General features: G+C 37.2%; 1 protein-coding gene across 1 annotated transcript in view; it reads left to right on the forward strand.

Moving 5' to 3' along the window:
- Positions 1 to 27,385, forward strand: part of SLC2A13 (solute carrier family 2 member 13) — a 427,342-nt gene that overhangs the window by 284,282 nt on the left and 115,675 nt on the right. Inside the window, exon 5 of the mRNA XM_079938390.1 lies at positions 21,728 to 21,891. Within this exon, the coding sequence (XP_079794516.1) occupies positions 21,728 to 21,891 (164 nt within the window). The remainder of the gene's footprint in view (positions 1 to 21,727; positions 21,892 to 27,385) is intronic.

The following is a 27,385-nucleotide window of genomic DNA, read 5'->3' on the forward strand; positions in this document are numbered from 1 at the left end:
GGAATACTGATACAGAAATAAAAATATCAATTGCTTGCCCTCATGAAAGTAAGCACTGAACTAAGGGTTAGAAATTGTCTCTTCTTCAGTTTTTCTTTTTTCTTTTACTATCCCATCTTTTTGGTTAAAATAAGTGAAGACATATATTACATATACACTCCACCATGTAGCAAGTTGAAATTCCAGTTAAAAAAAAAAAAAGGACATGGGATTTTTCATGCATGTAACTTGATTGTAACGATTATAAAAGTTGTAAATATTTTAACTCACTATTGGCAAAATAATTTGTTTTTCAATAAAAGCGTATACAACTTTACAAGCTTTTGATTATATGAAAAACTAATAAATATGAAGTACAAAGTGTTTTACTGGGTTATACTGAATAATATCTGAAGTCTTCAGTTTCTGAGAAAACTTTGGACATATTTAAATGCTGTTGAGCACTATTATTTTCTTCTGGTAATCGTATTTTTCTTTGAAAAATACCCATAACTTCTGCAGTTTAGTGCATCCTAAGGTGCATCCAAGAGTGGCAGACCCACTCACCACCTATTACTTAGTGTTCTGCTGCTGCTGGTTGTGGTTCCTTCTCTTTCCTCAGGATTTAGGTCATGGTCCTGGAGTGCATTTTAAGCATAGGTATAGTAGGGTTTGCTCACCAGCTTTCTGTGTAGCAGTAGTTTGGACAGTTATTGTTAGTACTCTGTGGTTTCATCTCCATTTCTTTTTTGTCTTACCTTTCTTTTCCTTTCTTTCCCTTTTTGCTTGCTTTTTCTCTCTTTATCTTTGTTGCATCTCCCTGCTTTCTTCCCTAATCTTTACATTTGTTTTACTTGTTTTTTTTTTTTTTTTTGGTACGCGGGCCTCTCACTGTTGTGGCCTCTCCCGCTGCGGAGCACAGGCTCCGGACACGCAGGCTCAGCGGCCATGGCTCACGGGCCCAGCCGCTCCGCAGCATGTGGGATCCTCCCGGACCGGGGCACGAACCCGTGTCCCCTGCATCGGCAGGCGGACTCTCAACCACTGCGCCACCAGGGAAGCCCTTACTTGTATTTTTTATTGCCACCGAAGGCCAGTATTCGCCCATGAGCCTAGCTAGTCCTCTGGATTGACCTTGAACTTAATGATTGCTGATGTCTGCTGTAGTTGTTTACCCTGATTCTAAAATATATACCTTTAAAGTAACACAAAAAGATCGGTTTAATTTTATTTTGCCCTTTAATCAGTTCAGTGTTAGAATTTTTAATCCATTTCAAATATGGTCTGGGTTTAACCACGCCAATATCCAAGCTAAATCAGTTCAGCAGGACAAATTATTTTTGTAGACTTGAAGGCTAATTTTACCTCTTCTTGACATTCTTTTCTTACATCAAGCAAATGTTTTCCCTAAAGGTTTAGTGACTTGCGTGTCTGAATGTTGATTATGGCTCAGAGGAAACATTCTACAAACATATTGTTGTAATCTACTTTTATTCATCATGTTCATGAATGTTCTGTTAATCAGATTGAAAATGTGGATAACTAGTATTCGGTGAATTAGAATTCAACAAAGTAAAGCAAAATAAAATTTTAACTCAAAAGCTGTGATGGCCGTATTTTTTACTGATAACAATTGAAGACAAATCAAGACTTTCATAGTCCTTCATTTTCAATTTAATTAATAGAGCTGCTGCTGTGTGCAAAGACCTAGTGACATGGTACTGTAGCTAGTAGAATGCTGGTATGACCATGCTTACTAAATGCTTGCAAAAACATTTATTAAAATGTACTAAACATTTACCATAATGTACCAACTGCCTACCAAGTGTACTAAAACATTTAAAAGTAAATTGCTTTGCCTTTTGAAATATTGTACATGTCAATTTTTTCAATATTTATGTTACTCCCTACTAACACATTTATCAGTTGTAAAAATTAATTTATTGTTTAACAGAAAGAATGGATTGACTTTTTATGTTTTCAGTTATTAACAGAATCTGAAGACATTATTTTTTAGGCTTCAAATAAATTGCAGAAAATATGTTTCTTTTAAGTTTAGTTAAATAAATTACTTGAAAATGAAGACTTTAAAACCAGGTCCAGGACTCCTCCCATAAACAAACCCTGTCCCCCCCAAGAAAGCACATATTATTTATTGTACAAAAGATTAGTTTTTCTAGTTGGAATCTGACTTCTTACTTTTAAATTAACCCTAAATTTTATTTTTATTAGAAAAGAGCTGTAAATTTTCAAATAAAAATTTTATTTTCTATAAGATAGATAGAGATAAAATAAATTATTGGAAGAAAACAACCATCTGTTTAAAATGCCATCAGGTATTTTCGTAGAGAATTGGCCAACCTAACTTAAATGACTTATATGGTTTCACTTTCTTATTCTCTGTAACTCTCATTGGTTTCTCTTATTTAATATTTTGTACTGTCTTCCTCAGTAGAGAATATGCAAAGAATACATTATCATGGTTTTCATTCCAATAATATGGAAATTGAATTCAATTAATTGAATTTAGAGTAATTTGAATTCAGATTGTAATATCACAATTAGAATCTAGGGCTTCCCTGGTGGCGCAGTGGTTGAGAGTCCGCCTGCCGATGCAGGGGACACGGGTTCGTGCCCCGGTTCGGGAAGATCCCACATATCACAGAGCGGGTGGGCCCGTGAGCCATGGCCGCTGAGCCTGCGCGTCCGGAGCCTGTGCTCCGCAACGGGAGAGGCCACAACAGTGAGAGGCCCACGTACGAAAAAAAAAAAAAAAAAGCAGAACCATAGGCAATAATGATGATGATGAGACCACTTATAACAATGGTAATTTCACAGTAAAGGAGACAGATTGTCTCAGCTGAGTGGCTAGGAAAGGCTATAGATAAATGTTGAACCCATATAGATTTAAGCAGCAGTGTGATTTAGGGGAATGAGTCCTTATCTGAACCCATCCGTACCACTAACCTCAGGCAAGTTCTTAACCTCTCTAAGCCTCCAGGTTTCTAAGATGCAGAATTGCAAACCTTGAGGATTGTTGGCAGTAACATAGACCTGAAGAAAATATCCATTATTTTCAAATTCCTGTCTTAATCTTCACTATAGAACTCATGAAGTAACATACTTCCATTGCTCCTCTAATTCATTAACTGAAGAAGCAGTAGGGTTGAGTAAGTATATCAGAGGTGTTCATATGCTTTCTTAAAGTAAGTTATAAACCCCCCATCTTCTCTCGCCTAAACTATTAATGATTTTACTTATGAGCCAAGCTCTGTGAATGGATAGGAATATGCAATCATGAGCAAAATAGGGTGCCTTCCTTAAGGTTATTGAGAGTTCAATGGCGGAGTCACAAAAATAAAGAAGCAGTTATCCTACAATGAGAAGATGCCATGTTAATGGTAATCACAGTGCATGGATGGGAGCTTAGTGCTTAATGGAAAGGGTGAAGGGGATTGGGGAATGGTTGGTAAAGTTTTCCAAGAGAAGAAGCTTCTTATATGCATCTTCAAATTAGATCTGAAAAAGTACTTTTGAAACTTTGAGGACCTTAGTAATTTAGGTGCCCAACATTTTTCTGCTACCATTTGTTTTTTAAGAATATGTATGTAATAAAATTCATCATTAACATGAAAAAGTAAGAAGAAATATATTTAAATTATTCATAATCCCATCTCTCAGAGATGACATTTCCCTTTTTATGTTATATGTATATACTTTGATTTACAGAATTAAAATCATGTCATATATACCCATTTATTAGTTTTTTTACTTAATAGTAGGATGTTACTATTTTCCATGTTATTACTTATCATTTTTAAATGTTTTTAATAGTTTTGTAGAATTATTTTGTATAGCTAGGCCATAGTTTGTTTAACCATTCTCATAATGGTAGGGTATCAATGTATTAGTTTTCTGTTGCTGCTGCAAAACCCCACAAATTTAGTGACTTCAAAAATCCTACAAATTTATTATCTTAAATCCTCTATGTCAGAAATGTGACAGGGGTCTCAATGGGCTGAGATCAAGATGTCAGCAAGACTGCATTCCATTCTGGAATGTGTAGGGAAGAATCCATTTCCTTGCCTGTCCAACTTCTAAAGGCAACCCTCAGTTCATGCCCCCTCCCATCCTCCACCCAAAAATCCATCTTCAAAGCCAGCAATGGTGAGTTGAATCCTCACATCACATCACTTTGACCTCCTTCTTAGTCACATGCCTCTCTGACTCTTCTCTGCCTCCATCTTTGACTTTTAAGTCTCTTGTGATTATGTTGGACCCACCTGAATAATCCACTATCATTTCCCTATCTCAAGGTCAACCTTAATTCCATCTGCAACCTTAAGTTTCCTTTACTGTGTAAAGTAAATAACATTTTCACAGATTTGGGGCGTTAGAACATGGACACCTTTGGCAGGACATTACTCTGCCAGGCACAATGTGGTTTTAATTTTTTTCAGTTTTATAAACGATGTTGTATAATAATAATGATGCTCTAATGAACTACATGAGTTTTCAATTACATCTCTTTTTTTAAGGTAAACACATGGCCAACGTTTTCCTGTAAATTGAATAATATTCTCCTTATTTATTCATTACATATGACTCAAGATTTTATATACTAATAATTCATGATTTCGTACTAAAAAAGTGATACAGACATATATTACTTAATACTGGTGACTGGGATTATTTTACAGATTGTAGAGTTTCTGCTCACATGTAGCAATTTTAACTTATTATAGAAATAAAAAAATATTATTAGCCAGAGACAAGTTGGAAGCGAAAGCAGATAAAAATATGAATAATTTTATTTATTTTTTAGTTGAAATAATCATATGGGATAATAAGAACAAATGAGGGTTTAGAACTTAAAGTAAAATATTTTTCACCACTAAAGCATAAACTCTGCCTGTACTCACTTGAAGTGTATAATAGTGTGTGAGGGTGTAGAGTACATTCACACTCTAATAATTATAAAATATAGAATAACTTATTTGAGAGGAAGCATATACTTGTATTAATGTATGTTAAAATTTCTCATTTAATATAAAAAAGCACAAGAATCTGCCAGTACTTTAAATTTTAAGAGAAATATATAGCATCCTGAGAAAATAAGGTAATAATTTAGAAATAATGAAAAATTTAGCAACAAATATGAGATTGATAACAAATTTTGGGATTTGAATTGGAATTATAAATGATAAATAAGTAAGAAGTCAGATATGTGTGATCTGCAAAAAGATAGGCCTAATAAACTTTAAAATGAATAGTGTGACATGATAACGTAAGCCAACATCTGGTTTGCTTTTAGTAAAAATAAGAGCAATCCCTTCATCTAGTTTGTAAATATTTCTAAAACCACAGTATCACAGCTAACATTTTAAGTTATATTGTTCAATATAGGGAGAGTTTTCATTTGTATTTTTGAAAAGTAAACACTTTGAACTGTTCAGAATAAAAATAGTTCAGTGTTTATGGTTATTTGAAACCCTGGAATAATTTTAGTTGTTTTTATTCAGATATAAGCAAATCATAACTGTATGAGATTATAGCTATATGAGTCAGGATATAAAACTAAGTCTCATCAAGTAGTATTATAAAATTTTGATTTTAAGAATTCCATATGGAAGAAAATACTGTCTATATTCGAAGGGATCTCTGTGTTGAACTTCTTTGCCTGTTATGCCACTGTTAACATCATATTTAAAAAGTGATCATGAAAAGTTAGTCAGTGCCCTCTTGCAATTCTGTCCTGTCTGATAAAGGGTAAATATTCAAAAACAGGATAAGTTTTGCATACTGTCACTAATTGTAAGTATGTCGCTAAATTGTATGTTTTAAGTAAAGAACCTAGAACGGTTAAGTATATAAGCATTTTCTCCCATGAACTAGACAAGCAGCAGAACTTGGGCATTTGAGGCAGCCTACTTACATGGCTCTGCTACTTCTCCAGAGGGACATGTATTCTCCAGGGGTTTTTACTAAGTCAGCCCAATCGATTCATTAGTTGATATCTGCCAGATCAGTTCCATAGTTTCCAAGTTTCACAAGGCTGCGAGTGGGTCTGGGATGTAGGGTACAGAGCAGGGGCAAACTCATTTTTTGAAGCTTCCTGAAATTAGAAGGAAAAGAGTTGTTGATCACTGGTCTGTTCACACCATACCCCTCTGGCTTCTGCCTTATTTAATCCATAAAGAGAAGGCAAAACAGAAGAGGGGGCTCATACGGTGACAAGAATAAGCACATACTTCTTGGCTCCAGGTCCATGCTCTTTCCTCCCTGTAGTAATACTGTCACTTCTGTGCCTTCCTTGCCAAGAAGAAAGAACTTCTAGAAATCAAAACACACACACACACACACACACACACACACACACACACACACAGATTTAGTTAAAATATAACAGTAGTCTTCACAACAGAATAACAGGTTGCTTCCTCATAGAACTGGAATAAGTAAGTAATCCTCAGCCACAGTCAGGTCATTAAAATAGAAGCAGCTGGAAGGAGAAGGAAGTCTACTCTCCGGTGTTTAAAACAAACAAACAAACAAACAAACAAAAACTCCTGTTCAGTATCCAATAGTTCCTTGCCCCACCATCACCATAATAGACAGAATGTGTGAGTAACTCTACTTCTCCTTTATCTCCTACGTTTGTAAAGATGCTCTTTTTGTTATTTATATTCCTCTTTAAGTCCGTTCTTTAAGTTTATTTTAATTGATTCTAGAGTTCCCAGTGGAGAGGAGAGTTTAGTTGGCTTTGGGCTTCTGGGACAAGCTAGTGCTCTCTATCCCCCTTAAGGGGCAGCATGCTTCTGGCATATCTCTTGTAACAGGCTGGCTGCCCATCCATTGGCCCATCTCTGAAGGTCTCTTTCTAACTAAGTGTAATTTTATGATTTTTATATTTTATGAATTTCACAATTAATGACAACTTATTTGGCAGCAAAAGTGCTAAACAATACAAAAGACTCTAGCTGCAGAAAATGAAGATAGTTTTCATGCAGAAAAAAATTGTAAAGTTGTAAATGTGCGCATAAGGGTTTATGTTTTGCGCTGTGCATAGAGTGAATAAACTGAGTAAGAATTTCCATAACAGTCTCTTTGGGATCCTGAGTATGTATGAGAACGGAAAGCTTTATGTTGAGTTAATTATACCCTAAAAATGCTTATTATCGACTCTTATTGAGTTTGCATTTTCATAAAGTGTGATGATTGAATGATATAATATGGGTAAATCACATCTGGCTACTACTTGGCATATGGTAAGTGCTCAATAGATGTTATTTCTCCTTTTCCACTTTTATCAGGAGAGAAGTTCTGCCATCAGCTCCAACTCTAAAATTGAGTTTCGTAGACTCAGAAAATGCTAATAAATGTTAGCCATTATTCTTGTTGTTTTTCTCTTCCGTGTTTCTTATGAAGCAGCTTTAGGTTTTCATCATAAAAAACAAAAAATGAAAAGGGCATTTATAGAACCAATTCTACATGTTTAAAGGAAAGTGGAGAATTAAGGGAATCCAGTCAATTCAGACACACAGAAATATTTAACTCAAAAGTATTTTCCTAATTCTGGCTTTTCAGAATTAACAAGATGATTCGATGCTTTTCTATAGTATTTAAAAATTAAAATGAATGTCTTTCATGATGTATCACCTCAATAAATGTATGCTGACTCACTGATAATTGCTTTTTCTTCTTTAGGTCAAACTTCATGTGTACACATAGGCAGAATTTTTTCTGTCATTGGTGAAAGGTCCTGCACTTCCACTAATAATTGAACAAGCATGTCCTGGTGCTGCCTGCATGCACTTGAAATGAACCAAGTGCAATTTTAGGTCTTTCTTTGAACATCAAAGGGCACAGTGCTGTCAGCGTGCCTGGATCAAGTCAGCCTAATTTACTGTTTAATAATACATTGGTGTGGGAGCCCTCTCTTTGCAGTGTTTTTTGCCCAGGGCTGTTACAGCTCAACTTGTTCCTCTGGTGTTAAAAAATTGATCAGCTTTCTTTCCCCAATATTTGGAAAGGGAAAAATAAGATTTATTCATACTAATTCAAAAGTCTTTATTCACTTCAACCCTTCCTTATTCCAGAAAAAGTTTGAGGACTTAATTAAACATATAGAGAGGCAGTAGATACAATCTTTAAAGATAGTGATTTAGGAAAGAGGACAAAGTAGGACAAGATAAGATGATTTCTGTAAAAGAAACTTGCTGTAGAGTAGTGTCTGTACGAACTAGGTCACAAAGTCTATCATTTTCAAAGTGTTTTTGGAACCCCCTAAGTTAGAATCTCTTAAAATGAATCAATTCTGGGCAGTGGTGAGTGGGTGGGGATGAGCAAAGAGGATGGACAGCTTGGAATCTTGTGTTTGTTACAATCTCCAGATTGATTTTTATTCACACTACAGTTTGAGAATCGTGTTACTCTAAATGTTTTAGCAGCCAATACAATGTAGACAATACATGTTTCACAGTGTCCCTAAGATAGAAATAAATCAATTATCCCGGAGAAGCACAAGAACTCCTTACTAAGGTCAGAGAGAAGTTCTCTCTGAGTCCTCGTGGTGACTATAATATCCATTAATATTTATCTTTTCATAGAAAGTTTATTGTAATCATCTAAACTTATAGGCATTGGTTTTCATATCTAGAGTGGTTAAGTCACACCATGCAATTCCTTTATCCACAGTATAGCAGGAAATAGGGAAACAAAGAAAATTATCTGCATACATTTTACATGTTAGGTGACGGAATTCTCTGGTACCTTGTTCACAGAATTGCATTCTACTTCTGCTGCCTTCTCTTATTCCACAAGCCCACTCTTCCTCAGGAGATGGACTCATCATTTTGGAGAGTTGAAGAGTGAGCATATTAGGGAATTTCAAGTACAGCCAGTCAGTGTGTTGTTCTCACTCTTTGAGAAGTGAGCAATCCTGTTGACCTTTATAGCATCCTTTCCTTCCAGTATGCCTTCTTCCTCTCTCAACTCTTTGGCTTCATGAGCACCAGTGGATGGAGCTCCTTTTCCATTTATCATGGATCCCCTGCATCAAAGGCTCACCTTAAATGTAGTCATATTCAGATCATTGCCGTCTCCTATGAAATCAAAACCAAGAATTTCCTTCCTGGCTATAACATCCATCTCTGCCACTACAGTTTTTCTACTCAGTGAACCAAATAGGTATTTGTCATTCTGATTATGATTTATAGTCTCATAAGTCCTTTCTACTTCTCTCTGTTCATGATCCTTGAGCTGGTTTCAAAGGCTGTCCCAGACTAAGTCTTGTGGTAACTAGCATCCTAAATTCCTTGACCTTTTGTATTTTTTTCAATGTTGGAATATGAGATGTGGTAATATGGCTAATTGGAATCACTGATTAACAATTTGGACTGTTGGGTGGAGTTGATCACTGCCTATGTTCGAATAGCACTTTAATCTTACAGCTCCAGTAAAACTTGGCCCATTGGGATGTAATTTTTATGTGTATGGCAGTTTCCCTCAGTGGAATGAGAGACCCTGCCCTCCCCAAACAGTCCCAGATTTTACTTGTCTTTTTATTTCCCACTGTCTCTAGCACATAGTATGCCTCAAATAAATATATTTTAATTGCATATAATTGAGACATTCAGCCATTATATACTTATTTTCCACTAAAACATCTATTACTATTATCATGTAAATATTTGTTGAATTAAATAGATAAGTTACAAATTTATTACAGTGTCTTATTTGTGGTGTTTTGGGCACTAAGACATAAAAAGTGTATCATTTCATCTAAGAAAATACTAAATTTGGCAAAGAAAAAATAAGTTGTAAGTGACTTTATCTGAAGACAAACAGACATATATTAGTTCCTCACAATTATTATTTCATGTTTGTTTTACTTAAAATAATATTGGATTTAGTTCACAGAGTTGGAGGTTTATGGTGCCTGAATACAATGTATGACATATTCTAATCTACAAAATTTTAATACTTTTAAATAACATGTTTATTATGGAAAATTGGAAACCTATAAAGAAAAGGCACCTAAAATCTTTGATTTAGTGTATCTTAACATTTTGGTGTATTTATTTGTCTTATTTTTCTGTGATTAATTTTAATAGTTGAGATTCTGCTCTCTAAATAATTTTGCATTCTTTTTTCTTTTTTTTTTACTTCATCCTCCATACTCTTGGTCTGTTTTCCCAGTCTGTGATTCTGCAGAGATTTACAATTATAAATAATGTGCATAAAACTACATAACTTTGCATAATCACAGTTTTGTTGACCATGCTGTAAAATGTTGCTTTTATATAGAAAGTTCTTGGAAACTTTTGCTTACAAACAAACCTTTGAGTGCCTTGTAGCTTAAAATAAAATACCATTTTATACCCTTTTGATAGTGCCAAAAGCAGTTTTTTCATAGAGTAAATGACATGACCTGCCCTTTTTTCTCACTCAGGCTCTTAGACCCCCTGAGAAAAATTTTAAATAGACCATCACCTTTTTCCCTCTTGTTTGATTTAATGAGGTGTTATATTTGTACAACTTGGAGCTAAAAAGAAAATATGTCATTGTTTGAGTAAAAAGGCTCACAAGTCAGACAGTCACTTTTAAGGTTCTCTTCCCTAGCCTTGAGGGTACCCGGGTACCAGGCTGGCCAGTGGAGTGGAAAGGAGTGCAGCTGAATAAGGAATGCATGGTGGTGAGGAGTGTGTTGAAACTCTACCCTTCCCTCTCACCCTACTTCAGAAACATTTTTATTTCTTTAAACCCTCTGGGTTGTTTTAATACTTTATTGTGAACATTATTTTAATTAAGGGATTTAAATTTAGTCATAGGTATACTAAAAACCACTGAATTATACACTTTAAAAAGGTAAGTAACTCCAATACCAGAAGGCAAGTGGTATGTATTGTAACAGAGGTACACATAAATTACTGAGGAATAGCAGACGAAAAGATTAATAATTCAAGCAGCAAATATTGAAGAAGGAATCTAGAAGAGAAATATTTGAGTGCTAGTTGATTTTCCATGAATTAATGTAGAATTGATCAGGTAGGTTGATAGATTTGGTGGTGGTGAGATGAGGGTGTACCTCTCTGATAGTTCACACTTTCTCAGTGAATATTAGGCGAGATTTCACCTGAGGCTATTTAGACTGGAACAGTGGAGAGAAGGGAGATACTATGAAGTCATCCTTTTGAGAGCTGTAGAGTTTGCATCTTAGGGAATTTCATGTGAGGTCAATTTGTGTGTTTCTCTCTAGAACCTTTCAGCTGCTAGGTGTAATTGCAGAGTAGAAGAATAATTGAATGTAAGTAGACAGAGTCAGATTTTATGGCATGAATATTACAAAGGGGGAATAGACCAGGGAATTTGAGAATGGTAAAAAGAAAATGATGATAATAATGGTCTGGGGAGTAAGTTTTCAAAGCAGTGTCAGCATCACCTGGAAACTTATTGGAAGAGCAAATTCTTGGTCTTAGACCTACTGAATCAAATATTCAGAGTGGGGCCTAGCAATTTGTGTTTTAACAGGTCCTCCAGGTCATTCTGTAGCACACCAATACCTGAGAACCACCGGTTTGGGAAATCTAAACTACTTAACACTCTAAGTACAGTTATAGGAAAGAAGCAGAAATGGGTGATGATGGGTAACTGAAAAGAGGTAGAGTGTATGGTGTAAAAGTCTCCACAAGAGTAAAGAATTGTGTGGGTAGAGGAATTCAAGTAAGCGAGCCGTGACCAGGTGGTGCTGGTCAGAGACTAGGATAATTGAAGGATTTTAGAAGTGAAGCAGTTAAGAGACTAGGTGTTTTATGGGTGGACCATGTTGACGCTACTCTTACAAAGAATCATGACACAGAGGTAGAAGTGGTGAAGAAATTGTGAGGCAGGTACTGAAATTGCCACTGAATGAGGAGTGACCAGAAGTAGGCCAACAACTGAAAAGGGAGGGTTAGAGGATGCTGTAGTTCATTTATTCCCCTTGCCACCCTCTACTCTTCTTCAGGTCTCCTTGAGTTTATAGGATGTGAGAGAAAAACAGCCTGGACTCTAGATCTAAGCTGTAAGAAGGTGGTACCCTCACATCCAAACTTAGTTAACAGGGCCCAGGGAAAGAGTGTGGGAGGACTGGGACAAGAGGAAGATTGAGGCAAATTACTGCATCCACAGGTTAACATGGAAGTAAGTGACCAGCTGGAAATAGGTGACCTGAAAGCCTTGGATTGCTGCTTGTTGCTGAAATAAGTAGGGTTGTGAGATATGGTGAGGAAAGGTGGAAACCCTCTTAACTGACATGATGAAGATCGGCTCTTGTTCAGTTAACTGAAAAAGACAGTTATGAGGAAATGATACATATATACCTTCAACATTTTATTTTTAGTTGTACAATAATTCATCACATCCACTGCTTGAACTTCCAAATTGTTTTTCTTTCATAAACCACACTCAGTATTGCCATCTATGAATTCCAGGTTTAGTTTCTTTCAAATAGAACAAGAACTGAAAGACATATGAGAAGAATCCGAAGGGCAGAATCTTCTTATAGACTTTTACATCTTATCCCCAATTTTTTTGTGGTTGTGTTGCCCACAACTTTTTTTAAAATAATTTTACCTTTATTGACTTTTTAAAAGCATACAGTTTTGTTTTTAATGTAACTCTCTTTTAGCATCTTTTATTGATTTAGGTATTATTTGATTAAATTACATAATGACAGGCATAAACAGGTTTGGAAACAAACACACCTGATTTGATACACATACATTCAACAAATGGGGAATGTGAGCCTGCATGAAGTCCCAAATGTTCAATGTCCTGCGACCATATATTTTATAGAAAGGTTAATCTGGCATATTGATTAATTGGAGGTCAGATTAGAGAGCTTCTATCATTGTTCTTAATGATGCACAGGGGAAGGTTAATGATGTGGTTAAGCTGGGTGAGATCAGTTATTTCTCCTGAGGTTTCCAGTCCTGTGAAGCCAGGGTGAGGGACTGGTCTCTGAGATGGAGTACCAGTCACACTGGCTACGCTGAGGGTCTGTAGAAATCCCTAATTTCCTTTGGCACATTTTTACTTTGTTCTTCCCAAAAGATTAATAAAATCATTTAAATTATGAAAACTGTCTTGTAATATATTAAATGTGATAAGTAATTATGCTTTCTGAGGATTACTATAATTTTTGGATCATTGCCTGATTTAAGAATAGTATGACACAATAAACTAGTATATTAGCTTAAACACATGTATGATATAAATGAAATCCTAATTTCTACTTTTCTAACTTTTATTTTTGGCTTTATGGCTTGCATCTAATAATACACAAAGAAGATTTCTCAATATACAAAATACATAAAATAGATTCAAAAAGTTTAATTATTTTGTAAACTGTTTTTAAGATTTTTTATTTGGGTGAAATATTCTTCTCTTAAAGCTATTGATGTAGTTACCATAGTTACCCATGTTTTTGACTGTATAAATACCATCCCAGTAGGAAAATATAATATTTTCCATTAAAAGAGCATCTTCTATTAGAATAGCATCTTAAATCTGTTGTCAGTGTATTCTGGCATATGATACAAATAGGGGCCAAAAGAATCAAACAACATAACTTAGATAATAGGAATCTTTCAGGGTTTATAGTCCTTCAGCTATGCTCCATAAGTTCCAATCTTCTCATTTAACTTGGTCGTTCTCCCAAGTGTGAACATGACCTTTAAGGCTATTGAGTAAGACAAGGTTTGTATTTGGAAACTATCCGCAACACTGCTAGTACATATCACCTTTGTGCCACATGAATTAAAATAATTATGACTAAATTTCATCTGTTAATTTGTTGTATTTAGACTGGCTGACAGTGTCAGGAAGAGTATATTCCATATCTCTTTTACTCATGAAATTAAATTCTTTATAATTTCATGCCCGAAAAAGTTTATCTTCATCATGAATTGTTGTGGGTTTTTTTTGTCAGACAGTTAAAACAATCATTTACTATTTTGCCTTGGCTGCCAGAAATTTTAGAGATAGCTTATAGTGATTATGCATCCAAAGTTTTCATACAGTTATCTTTATCTTTTATCCCTCCTACTCTCTCTTCTCAGTCTATTATTTTTATTTTAGCAATTTTGTCATGTTTTTCATTATAAATATTCTTAATTCCTTTTTAAAAGTTGGTGGTAGATAAGTTCAATAAATTTAACAAGCAATTATTGGGTACCTACTTCTTGCTGTTAAATTAACTCTGTTATATTAGCAATAGTGAAAAAGACAGGCTGTGGCTTCAAGAAGCTGAAAAAAATAACTTTCTCAGAAATTCCTATGAAATGCTTTATTCAAATAGGAACATAATATATGTATTTTGCTCAGCATATAAAGTGCTCATGTTTATGCTTTTATTGCTAGTTAAAAGTCATCATTAGGATAGATTGCTATTAGCAAAGCCTACATGTTTTCCAGAGCTATTTTGTTTTATTCAAATTTAAAATTCAGGACTGGAAGCTGCCTCTCACATAATCTCTAAGATAGCGATATACATACAGTCTGGCTGTTTCTGTTCTTAGACATCTATAGAGATTTGTGAAGCTGGTCTTCTGTGAGAACACACTGCCTTCAGGCCTTTCGTATTCACTCTGGGGAACAGATAGTATGTGTGAGATAACTAAAGGTTACCCAGGGAATCTTTGAAGATGATGATAGTTTGTCAGATAGATAGTATAAAATGATTTTGAAAAGAGAAGGCATCCCTCCTTTGAGTCTAAAAAGGAAAGAAAGCCTTCTTTTTTTTGCGGTACGCGGGCCTCTCACTGCTGTGGCCTCTCCCGTTGCGGAGCACAGGCTCCGGACGCGCAGGCTCTGCGGCCATGGCTCATGGGCCCAGCCGCTCCGCGGCATGTGGGATCTTCCCGGACCGGGGCACGAACCTGCGTCCCCTGCATCGGCAGGCGGACTCTCAACCACTGCGCCACCAGGGAAGCCCAGAAAGCCTTTTTTAGTTGTTCATATTGTTCTCTTATGACGAAAACTCTGTTTGCTTTGTGCAAATTTAAACTACTACATAAAGGCTCAGACTAAGTACAGTAGTAGGTAGCCTATTACATAAATGGTTGGCTGGTAGCATCATTTACAAAAACGTTGGAATTCACACATTTTTAAATGTAAATTAAATGTGTCTTTTTACCACTCCATGACGTGACTTTTAAAAACTAGGTTCATGAATTATTCTGACCTAGTTATGTCATCCCCTGCCCTTGAAAGAGTCCTATGAAGGGGAATATAGTTATTGTCTAAATTCTTCTGGAACTGATTACCCTTTAGATGAATATCCTTATCTTCATTCCTCCCCTTCTTGTTCTGTTGGCCTTTTCCTTATTTTACTGTTTATTAGCACCTTTATGTACTAGAACAATCCCCTCCAAAGATGTGCATGTTGTAAACAACCTGTGAATATTTTACGTTACATGGCAAAGGGAAATTAAGGTTGCAGATCGAATTAAATCTGCTAATCAATTTACCTTAAAATAAGGAGATTATCCTGGTTATCTGGGGTAGTGTGATCACAAAGGTCTTTAAATGTAGAGGGAGCAGAAGGGAATATCAGAGTGAAAGGACCTGAGAAGGACTAGACCTACCTTTGTTGGCTTTGAATATTGAGGAAGGGGGGGCCCTCAAGCCAGCGCATGTGGGAGACTTGTAAAAGCCAAAAAAAGCAAGAAATCTATTTCCCCTGGAGCCTCTCCAGCTGACATCTTTGATTTTTGACACCCAATGAAACCTGTGTCAGATTTCTGACTTATAGACCTGTTAGAAAATAGATTTATGTTGATTTAAGCCATTAAGTTTGTGGTAATTTGTTATGGCAGCAGTAAAACCTAAAACATTTACCAGTGTTTTAGAAAGAAAAATGAGGATGAAAACTCAAGACACTCCATCCAGAAAAAGATTTAGTGTGGGTTGAAGTTGCAACTCTTGCTGACAGGAGGATATAAGGCCATCATTGAATTCCAGCCTTTGCTCTCACTGTTTCACATTAATACAGAAAATCTACAGGGTCCTATTTCCAGTATAATGACCTGAAAAATGCTTTAAAGAAATATACCCTTGTTTCCGTCTGCATCCTGTCTGCCCAGTTTGCTGTAGTTAGAGTGATCTTTTCACAGAACAGACTTAATTGTGTTACTTCTCTTTAAAGTCCATTTCATGGTTCTCCATTGCCTACAGAATAAAAACGAAACATGTAGCATGGCAATCAAGACCCCTCTATAACAAAACTTCCTGCTTCAGCCTTATGTCATACTTCTCTTTCCTATGGACCTTCTTATGTTCAGTCACAGTAAAATACTCTTGGTCTGAGAGCCCAGCATAGTATTTTGTACTTTTTCATTCATACGTGTCATTTCCTTTACGACCAATGTCCTCCCAGATCATCAGACCTGCTGGCAAACCCCGATGAATTCTTCAAAACTCAACTCAAACATTAAATTTACCGGAAAATCAAGGAACTTTATACATCAAAGAAAATTATTTGGTCTGTCCTTTATGCCACATTGTGTTTTGTGTACCTTTCAATATTAAAATTATTTCTTTCCGTTTCATTGTCTTATACTAAACTGTGAGTTTCTTTAGGGCAACAACTGGATCTAATAACATATCTGTGGGCTCTCAGTAACTCACATAGCTTAATAGTATGTCCTCAATACATAAATATTAAGTGAACAAATGTTTATGTTACCTGATCTGGCCAGCACACCACAGAGATGCCTTTAGAATGACAGTTTCTGATTCCCAGGCCACTCTTTACTTATAGTCTGCCTCTATAAATTAAGTACCATAAAAGAAATTATTTTACATACCTAGGACACATTTTTCATTTTAAATAAAATTCTGGGGATTTCCCTGGTGGTCTAGTGGGTAAGACTCTGCACTCCCAATGCAGGGGGCCCGGGTTCTATCCCTGGTGGGAAAACTAGATCCCGCATGCATGCTGCAACTAAGACCTGGCACAGCCTAAATAAAAAAATATTTTGTTAAAAATCACTAAATAAATAAACTGACCAACTTATTTTGTTTGTTACCACTCCCATTTCTAGCCATTAATTTAACACCTGTAATTTCATGATTTTATTGTGTCAAAAATGAAAACATCGAAATACAGTTGTCCCGCGGTACCCACAGGAGATTGGTTCAAGGACCTCCATGGATACTCAAATCAGTGGATGCTGAAGTCCCTCATATAAAATGACGAAGTACAGTCAGCCCTCAGTGTCTGTAGGTTCTGCATCCCCAAATAGAGAGGGAGGGCCTTTTGTAAGAGGGCCTCTCTGTTTTGTTTAGTTTATTCTCGCTCTATTTGTAAGGATTACTTTGTGCAGTGTATCTGTTGTTATTCTTAAAACATTGAAAAGATTCTAAAATGCAATAGAATAGCATGACAAGTATCAAATTCTTTTGGCTTTAAGTATTTAAATTTTCTCTCAGCATTTCTGTTTTCTGCCTTTCTAGATTTATGTCAGTTTCTCAGTGGTTACATACAGGTATGACCTTGCTGCCCAGGTCTTTATGAAAATGAGATAATGTATGGAGTAGCACTTGGAAACTGTATAGTACCATTCATATGGACTGAATTGTTTTCATAATTATTTATTATCACTTTACAGTCTGACTGCAAAATGTTCACAATTGTCACAATGACAGGAGAGGTTTCACTGGGAGTTTCCCTTTTATAACAGCTGTCAGAATTCAAAATCTTAAAATGGTTAGCATAACTTTTAGTGTGATCAGTAAAATACATCCTTCACACTGCATAGTAAGTTATTAGTTTACCACTTTAAAAAAGGAAAACACTTTTTATTAAGATGAATGAGTCCATGTTGGTGTTAATATTTTACATAAGAAGATCATCATTAATTTAAAAAACAGACTTTTTAAAAATCACTACTGAAGGTGGCGGAATAGGAGGACGTGGAGTTCACCTCTCCGCACAAGTACATCAAGAATCCATCTACAAATGGAACAGCTCTCACAGAGCACCTGCTGAACACTAGCAGAGGACCTTGGACACCTAAAAGGACCAGTAAAATCTCCGTGCAACCGGGTAGGATGAAAAGAAATTTAAAAAGAAAAGAAGAAACGGGACGGAACCTGCACCCCTGGTGGGGAGCTGAAGAAGAGAAGTTGCCGCACCGAGGAAGCCCCCTCACCAGCGGGGAGATCAGCTGGGACAGAAGGGGAGCTTCAGGGGCTCAGAGGAGAGCGCAGCAACTGGTCTGTGGCAGGTAGGACAGAGTGAGAGGTACACAGATGGTCCCTGCCACAGCCCTGCGTGCCTCAGCCTGACAGGTGTCCGCCGTCGTGCACGGGGCCTGGGTGCTGGAACGTGGGGTTCGGAGAGTAGACCCTGGGAGTGGACAGCTGTTAGCTGAGAAGAGACAGCCTGAGGGGACGGGAGTGAGGAGCTCCACAACTGGGAACGTTCACGGAAGAAGCCTGGGCTGCCATAGAGGCAGGGCGCCGTTGTTGAGTGGCACGCAAGGGGCAGGGCCGCCATTGCAGCCGCTTTCCCTACGTGCAGGCCCCAGCCCCCGCAGGCGCTAGGAGGGGCTCCCACCTGAACAGGCTGCCAGGACCCGCCTGTCTCCGCCTCCGCCCCCGCCTGCCTGGGTGGGCGCCAGTTCTCCTGGGTAGCCTTGGGAGCAGAGTCTGGTGAGAGGCCCACACACAGGGGTGGGGCTGAAACCACAGCTAAGTCCCAGGGGCCATGCATCTAATGAAGAGCTGAAATCTCTTCTTGTGGCTGCGGGAACCACGGATTTACAGCCCCGCTGCCGGCTTTGTAAACTCAGCACCTGTAGAACATCCGAATGGAAGAGCGCTACTGCAGCTGAGACAGGTCTAGCTTTGGCAGCTGTGGGCTTTGTGGGCACGTACAGGTGGGGATTGGGCCAGGCCAGAGTCTGAGGTGCCTCCATAGCTCCTATAGCGGGTCCAGGTACACGATTACTGCAGTCCTGGGACCTGACTTCGGTGGATCTGCGCTGGAGGCCTAGTGAAAACAATACCTTAGAGACACCAGGGCCAATTGCCAGCATAAAGATGGGGCTGAGACCATTTCCAACAACAGTGTAATTTGTGAGCCCGCACAACGGGTGAAAAGTGATACAGCAGAGTACACTTACAGGTGAACAGCTCCAGAAGAGGAAAACTCAAGAGGCTTCTCTCCCAGTGGAAGTGCTCCAGTCCTGCCTACCTCATACCACAGCTCAGAAACAGATCTGGGGCCCTCTACTGCAACATCTAGGGAGCAGGCTCTGCCCCTGACAGGACAGTGACAACCACAGAGCAAAGGGGAGGCCCCGCTCAATATCCAGTGCAAGCTCTGGTCACCACAACAACAGTCACACCTCCTATCAAGGGGTAACAGCCAGCATGCACTGAGGCGAGAGGTAGCAGACATCCATACTAAAAACAGCACTCGCACCAAAAAATATTAAACCCACAGCCTACACAGGGATGTTCCCACATAAAAATAGCCCTCCAAGACAGTCTGAGGGTCAGGCATCAGGAGGAAGAACCCACAGAGCATTTGGCTTTAAAGGCCAGCAGGGCCTGAGTGCAGGAGCTCCACACTCAGGGAGAAACAGAGACTCCACTCTCAGAGGGTGCACAAAGGTCTCAGGTGCACTGGAACCCAGCACAAAGCAATACCTCCATAGGAACCGGGGCTACACCTAACTAGGAGTCTTGAAGGGTATCCCGAGGAGGCAGGGGTCAGCTGTAGCTCACTGTGGGGGCAAGGACACTGGTGGCAGAGGCCGCAGGAAACACTGATCTGCACGAGCTCTCCTGGAGGTCCCCATTTCAGCACCAAGATGCAGCCCCATCCAACAGCCTACAGGCTCCAGAGCTGGAACGCCTCAGGCCAGACAAATCAGCAAGACAGGAACATAGCTCCACCCATTAGCAGACAGGCTGCCTAAAGTCATACTGAGCTCATAGCTACCTCAAAACGCACCCCTTGACACAGCCCTGCCCAGCATTATCCAGCAATCCCATTCTTGAGCATATATCCAGAAGAAATTATAATTCAAAAAGATACATGCAGCCCTATATTCAGTGCAGCACTATTTACAATAGCCAAGATACGGAAACAACCTAAATGTCCGTCAACAGAGGAATGGATAAAGAAGATGTGGTACGTATATACAATGTAATATTACTCAGCCATAAAAAAAGAATGAAGTAATGCCATTTGCAGCAACATGGATGGACCTAGAATTGTTATACTGAGTCAGACAAACACAAATATCATATGATATCGCTTATATGTAGAATCTAAAAAAAATGGTACAAATGAACTTATTTACAAAACAGAAATAGAGTCACAAATGTAGAAAACAAACTATGGTTACCACTGGAGAAAGAGGGGGAAGGAATAAATTGGGAGATTGGGATTGACATATACACACTACTGTATGTAAAATAGATAACTAATAAGGACCTACTGTATAGCACAGGGAACTCTACTCAATACTCTGTAATGACCTATATGGGAGAAGAACCTAAAAAAGAATGGATGTATAACTGATTCATCTTGTTAAACTAACACAACATTGTAAATCAACTACACTCCAGTAAAAATTTTAAAAAATAAAATAAGAATTTAAAAAATAGTAGACAGTAGCCATTGATGAATCAATGAGACTTAAATGTATTCAAACAAATTTTATTTTTGAAATACTATGAAAAAGTTGACTAATATCCAGAAACTGTAGATTGTAACTATGGAAATATCCAGCTTGATTGAATACATTGCTCAGATGCCAACTGTTGGATTTGGGTAAAGCTAACTTGTTTTGGAATGGCTTAAAAGCTAGGCAAAGCCGTGTTTCAGAATGTATCTTCAGGATTTTAATTTTGTCACATTTCATAGATGATTTGCCAGGAGTATTTTGCTTCCTTTGTTTTAAGGGCCGCTTTAAAGCAATCTTCTGATACAGCTACTGATGTTTCCCCCGGAAAAGAAATGTCCTATGAGAAACCTGTCACTTTAAACATACCAGACATATCTCCCATTGTGTGTCAACAAGTTGGCATTATGATTTTTTAGAGCCAGTTTCCAGAGTATTCATTTGGAACAAAATGAGTCTATAGAACCTAACTAGGCACATTGTGCTGGAGGCTTACCAAAGAGTATACCTTTCTAGGAACCACAAAGGCATTCTTTGTGTACATCATGTAAGTTTCTTATCTCCTTACCAGATGCCAGATAAACTGATATATTCTTACTCCTTGTGTCTTTGAAGAAGTTCTTTACTTGTACCAGATTTTTGCCATTATATCACATTTTCTTTAGTATATGTAGCAGTTCTCTTTATTCTTTTAAGTACATAAATTTACAACGTATGGTAACTTCTGATTCATTCCATGGATTTGGAGCTTTATCCTTGGTAGTTTTAGTGAAACTACCAGCTGTCAACTGTCCCTAGGTGTGGGGTACATTCAACTTTTAAAGGCTTCAGCCCTCTATTCACTTGCTTGAGTATTTCTTCTTACTGATACAAAGTTAAAAATGGATTCATCTGAACACAGTCTGTATATTGTGATCCTTTAAATAGTTTGCATTGATTCCCATCTTAACTTGGTGTTATTAATAGTTATTCCTGGTCTGTTTTAGTCGGGTAGATACTTTTCTATATGAATAACTGTGTTTCTTTGAATAACTAACAACAATTGTTTTATTCTTGCCTCCCAGGTACTACAGTGCAACCATTCTGCAGATGTCTGGTGTTGAAGATGACAGACTTGCAATATGGCTGGCTTCAGTTACAGCCTTCACAAATTTCATTTTCACACTTGTGGGTGTCTGGCTTGTTGAGAAAGTGGGTCGCAGAAAGCTTACGTTTGGTAGTTTAGCAGGTAGGTGCCGAAGAATTCAGTTATAAACTTTTCTCTAATGATGACAAGTTAACCTTTTAAAATACAGTACCACTTCTGATATAGTTTTCATAACTAAATAATAGAGTTCCTCTGAAAATTTTTTAATAAGAAGTTATTATGATATATAACTAGAAATTAGAATTGTAATAACAATTTGAACCTACTGAGGGTAGCATTTTGCTGTTATTATTTTGAGTTTTGCTCAAAGGTACAAAATGGAAAAGAAAACTTGGTATTCATAAACTCAGTTTTTAACATAGTTTTTTAAATTTGGGATAATGTGGAAGTAAATTTGGAGCATTTTTTTTCAAAGTTCTTTCAACAGTGGAACATTAGAACCATATAATTTCTTCACAAAGCAGGGACAGACACTTTTTGTGTTTGAACAAGGCCTAAATCCTAGTGTAAATTCTGGTTGGTTAAGTATGTTTCCTATGATAACTAAATAAGAAAAACCCTTCTCACATTCAAGTATTGTTTGTCTTTAAGTCCCACCCATTCCATTTATTATTTCTCTGTAATGCAAGGGCTGTTTCACTTGCCAAAATGAGACCCATCTCTGTCATTGTCTTCACATGTTTGCATCATATAATTTTCTAATCTTTTTCAAATATACAAGCAGATTCCTACTTATCAATTAGCTGTCCTCTAATAGCTCCTTTATAAGTTTATTTAGAGTAAGAATATATTTTTCTATTAAAATGTAAAGATTCCAGGCCTGCATTAACTAAATTCTATTTTAACTAAATTATACCTAAAACACTGATCTAGGGCTTCCCTGGTGGCGCAGTGGTTGAGAGTACGCCTGCCAATGCAGGGGACATGGGTTCGTGCCCCGGTCCAGGAAGATCCCACATGCCGCGGAGCAGCTAGGTCCGTGAGCCATGGCCGCTGAGCCTGCGCGTCCGGAGCCTGTGCTCCGCAACGGTAGAGGCCACGACAGTGAGAGGCCCGCGTACCGCAAAAAAACAAACAAACCAAAAAAAAACCCACTGATCTAATAGAACTGCTGAAGGCAGTTGTCCCAGATTTTGATGAGAAAATACATTTGGAGTTTCATACTGTTATTAAGAGCACATACTCCCTCTGACCCTTAACTCCAGAAGGAAGAGTGGAATGCTTCCGCCCTCTGTTCTTTCCTTGAGTGGAAGCCTTGAGTTCAATAATGTAAGTTGAACTGCAGTATCAGCACTGAGGAGAAGGCAGGGGGAAGACTGCCTGATTAAAAGGCAAAGGTAATCGCAACAGCCAATGTATATAGGGAAGCGGGAGGGTAAGTGAGGAAAGGTGAGGGACAAGTGAGGGTTAAAAACCACATATTTCTAAACCTGTTCAAGGAACCAGAAGTGTTTAGGCCCAGAAAAAAGACTAAACAGATACCTAATAGATATTCTCACAGATGGTAGCTGTTATGAGGACAGATTTTTTACTTAATATAAGAAAAATATTCCTAATAATCAGAGCTATCCAACAATGAATTGGGCTGCCTCATTAAGATGGTAAACTCTCCACAAAAGGGTAGATGGCCATCAGGCAGTGATGTGCTAGAAACAAATTCCTACAGTGGGTTGAAAGTTGGATTTGCTGATGCCTGAGGTTCAGGTCAACTCTAAGAAGAGGTAATAGTTGCTTTAAAGTTTTTTAAATGGACACACTTTCTTTGACAGGGCATTAGTATACTGCTACCTCAAGAGGCCTATTTTTTAAATAGAATTTCAGGTCTTGAATTTGGGATTTGGGTTTTGAGATTTGGAGAAAAATGCTGATTTTTGAGATGGGGGAAAATGCTTCTTACTAGCAGCCTCTGTCCCTTCGTTTGTTGTATTCCAGGATTTTGAGGCATTATAGATATAAAGCCAGACTGTTTGGGTTTGAATTGTGTGATATTGAGCAAGGTTCTATTTTCTCATTTTTAAATCGCGGTTAATTATAGTCCCCACTTCATAGGGTTGTAATGAAGACTAAACACATTTATACATGTATAACATTTCAAGCAGTGCCTGACACAGACAGTAAAATGCCCAAAGCATTTAGCTATCACAGTAGTGTTACTGCCAAAGAGTGATTCTTTGTTTTAACCATAATGTAAAATCAACTTGCATCAGAATCCAGGAACTTTCCTGAACTCCTCTTGCTGATGTCATGTTTCACCCTTCCACGTAGGTCCTCTGCCCCAAGGATTTCCAGAGCCCATCCCTGACTATTAAAAGAAAGTATTAAGACTTGGGGGAAAGACCAAGAGATTCCAGGGACTGCCTTTATGAGCAACCTGGAGGCACTTTTCTTTCCTGCAGAATTAAGAGGTTGTCATTAAATTTGTAATATTTACAAGAAAGACCAGTTCTGTTAGCAAGCTTTGAAAATATTAAAAGCCACAAAATGTCCTACCTTGAAATTATTCATGGACTATATATTTTGTATTTCTTTGTATAAAGAATTTCTTTGTCTGGGTCTAGCTAAATACAGTTTATTTGTAGTACTTTTTAAAGAATTAGCACCAAAAAATATTTTTTTAAGAATTTATTTTTTAAATTTTAAAGAAATTAACTTGATATGTTTTTCACTATTTTTCACCTAATAAAATAAATCATAATATATTTGATATTCTACCATTGCTAAGTATTAGAATACTGTTCTATTTAAAATTTCTTAGATTAGCCTAGAATTTTTTAACTTCAAAAGTTTTATTCCCTATTTTGTGTTTTTATTATGGTTTATTTTATTATATTGGGTGAAAAATAATAAAAAAAGTCAAAATAACTTTTTCAATAGGAACTTGTTCTTTAAAAATTACTAAAAATAAACTGTATTTAGTTAAACCGGGACAAAGAAACTCTTTATACAAAGAAATGTAAAATATATAGTCCATGAATAGTTTTAAATGTAGGACATTTTGTGGTGTTCTGACTTTTAATATTTTCAAAGCTCCGTAAGAGAACTGGTCTTTCTGGTAAATATTGCGAATTTAATGACAACCTCTTGATCCTTTTAATAGAGGAAGGCTTATATCTATGTAGCTTTATTGCTTATAAATCAGAAAGCCAGAAACACTGTGTTATTTTCTGCCAGATATTTTGGTAGTGGAATATTTCCTAAAACATTACTCACAGGCTGTCTTCATCAGAGTTGCCAGGGATACTTATTTTAAATTGTGAATTCTTGGGACCCAACCCCAGATCAACTAAATTAGAATCTCTGAAGATGAGGTCTGGAATATGTGCACGTGATACTTACGCACAAAAAGTGTGCTCTGTTAGAGTCTAAGGGAGGGAAATTATTTTTTTCTGAGTATTTACTAATAATCCAAACCCTGTACCAGGTAATTAAGGTAACTTATTTCATCAGATGTTTTTGAGAATGCTATTTATCCAACACACTTCACCTCCTATGGAGAACTTTTTTTTTTTTTTTAATTTTTTTTTTTTTTTTTTTTTTTTGCGGTACGCGGGCCTCTCACTGTTGTGGCCTCTCCCGTTGCAGAGCACAGGCTCCGGACGCGCAGGCTCAGCGGCCATGGCTCACGGGCCCAGCCGCTCCGCGGCATGTGGGATCGTCCTGGACCAGGGCACGAACCCGCGTCCCCTGCATCAGCAGGCGGACTCTCAACCACTGCGCCACCAGGGAAGCCCTGGAGAACATTTTTATTAGGAAAATGATATCAGAATTCCAAAATATGACAGTATACTTGGTTAAGAGGGACTCTTCTCTTAAAATATAAAGAATGTCCCCAACCTACCCAGTACAGTGGAGAAGATCCTTTCATACAAGGCCTTCCTATATTGGACTCAAATCTAGGTTGCAATAATGGATCATTGGCAACAACTATAACAACTTTAAATACTAACAAGTGACTGATAAAACATCTGTAATTTTGTTAAATTGAAGGAAATAGATAATTCAAGTAGTCTTAAGCCTTAAAGATATATGAGTATATGAAGGGCGAGGTGATCGTTTTAAAAATTTATTCCATAAATAAAGTCATATAAGACACCATTCCCTTCCCTTAAGGAGTTTATCATCTCATAAGGATTTTTACCCTGTCTGGGTATCACAATCACCTGTGGAGTCATGTTATCGGATCCCCATTTTCTGGAGACTGATTCAGAGGTTGAGGTACATTCTAAAGATTTGCTTTCCAATAGGAAGCCAGGATTGAGAAACACTACTATATGTAATAAAGTAAAGGAATGTACTGACTTTTAAAAGATTTCCATCCCCAATGGGTCAAAATAAAAATAAATTAGTGTTTAAGAAGGATAAACCTTCAACTATTTAGGGATTTTTTATATCCAAAATGGTTTTTTTCCCCAAATTTTGCAAGTTGGTTGGACTTTTTTAGAGATGGATCCAAGAGATATAATATCCATACTGCAGAACTCTCATCTAGTATATTTGTCCCATACTAACCCCATGACCTCAACTGAATAGTCTTAACATGTTTTGTTGTTTTCTTCAAAAACAGCCAGTATTGCAAAAATCTGTGGTACTATGGGATCTGCTCTATGCCAGGCACTAGAATTGAACATATATTAGTATGTGTTAGGTACACCATCTAAGAGTTTACAGCTTATCACAGACAAGTTATTTAAGTAGTGTTATGAAAGAAGAGTATCATCTTTCCTTCACATCCAAAAGTATCAACTTTTCCAGGTTGAAACAAATTTTACCTGTCGCATGACAATATTCTGTGGAGGTAATTTGGGAAAATACTTAGGGACCCAGCTTCTTTCATAGACACAGTAACAGTAAAACTCATGGTTTATTTTGCTTTGTTTGAGGAGAGAGGGATAATTTTTATTTACAGGCCTAATATATCTTTTCTCTTTCTAAGAGACAGACTTCTGTTTTGTTTCCCAATTCAGGGCTTGGTAGTTTTTTGAGAAAGTAATACCTCAAACTATTCCTACTTCTGGTTTGAATTTTAAGCCAACCGGGGGAAAATGAACTGTGATTTCAGATTCATGCCTCTTCAAGCCTGGTGTGGTAAAATGGCTTCTGATCTTTTCTTCAAGCCTCCTCCCCCTTTTTCAACTTTTTTCTAGAGTTTTAAAAATATGCTGCTGCTGCTGTTTCTAATGATAATTATAGTACAATAATTAACATTTTTTAGCATTATAAAAATCTTTCAAATGTACTGTGATATTTAAAATTCACTGTAATTCTGCAAGGTGAGTATTCTCACTAAGCCCCAGTTTCAGCAGACAGAATTGAATTTTGGAAAGGTCGTGTGTTTTGTCCAAGATCACTGAGTCAAGAAACAGCAGAGCTAGGACTTAACCACAGTGCTTAACTTGACACATCCCCTCTACCTTAAACACAAACCTATTATGTAATCCAATTGCACTTTCACAGTGCATCCCAAAGTTGTTCTTTTGTCCATTTAAAAAATATTTTTGGTCATTCTTAAATTACTTTCCCATTTATCTAATAGAAACTTTACTGCTACATAAATGACCTCCCTGAATTCCATATT

This window comes from Stenella coeruleoalba (genome assembly GCF_951394435.1).
Source record: "Stenella coeruleoalba genome assembly, chromosome: 11".
Classification (NCBI taxonomy): Eukaryota; Metazoa; Chordata; class Mammalia; order Artiodactyla; family Delphinidae; genus Stenella; species Stenella coeruleoalba.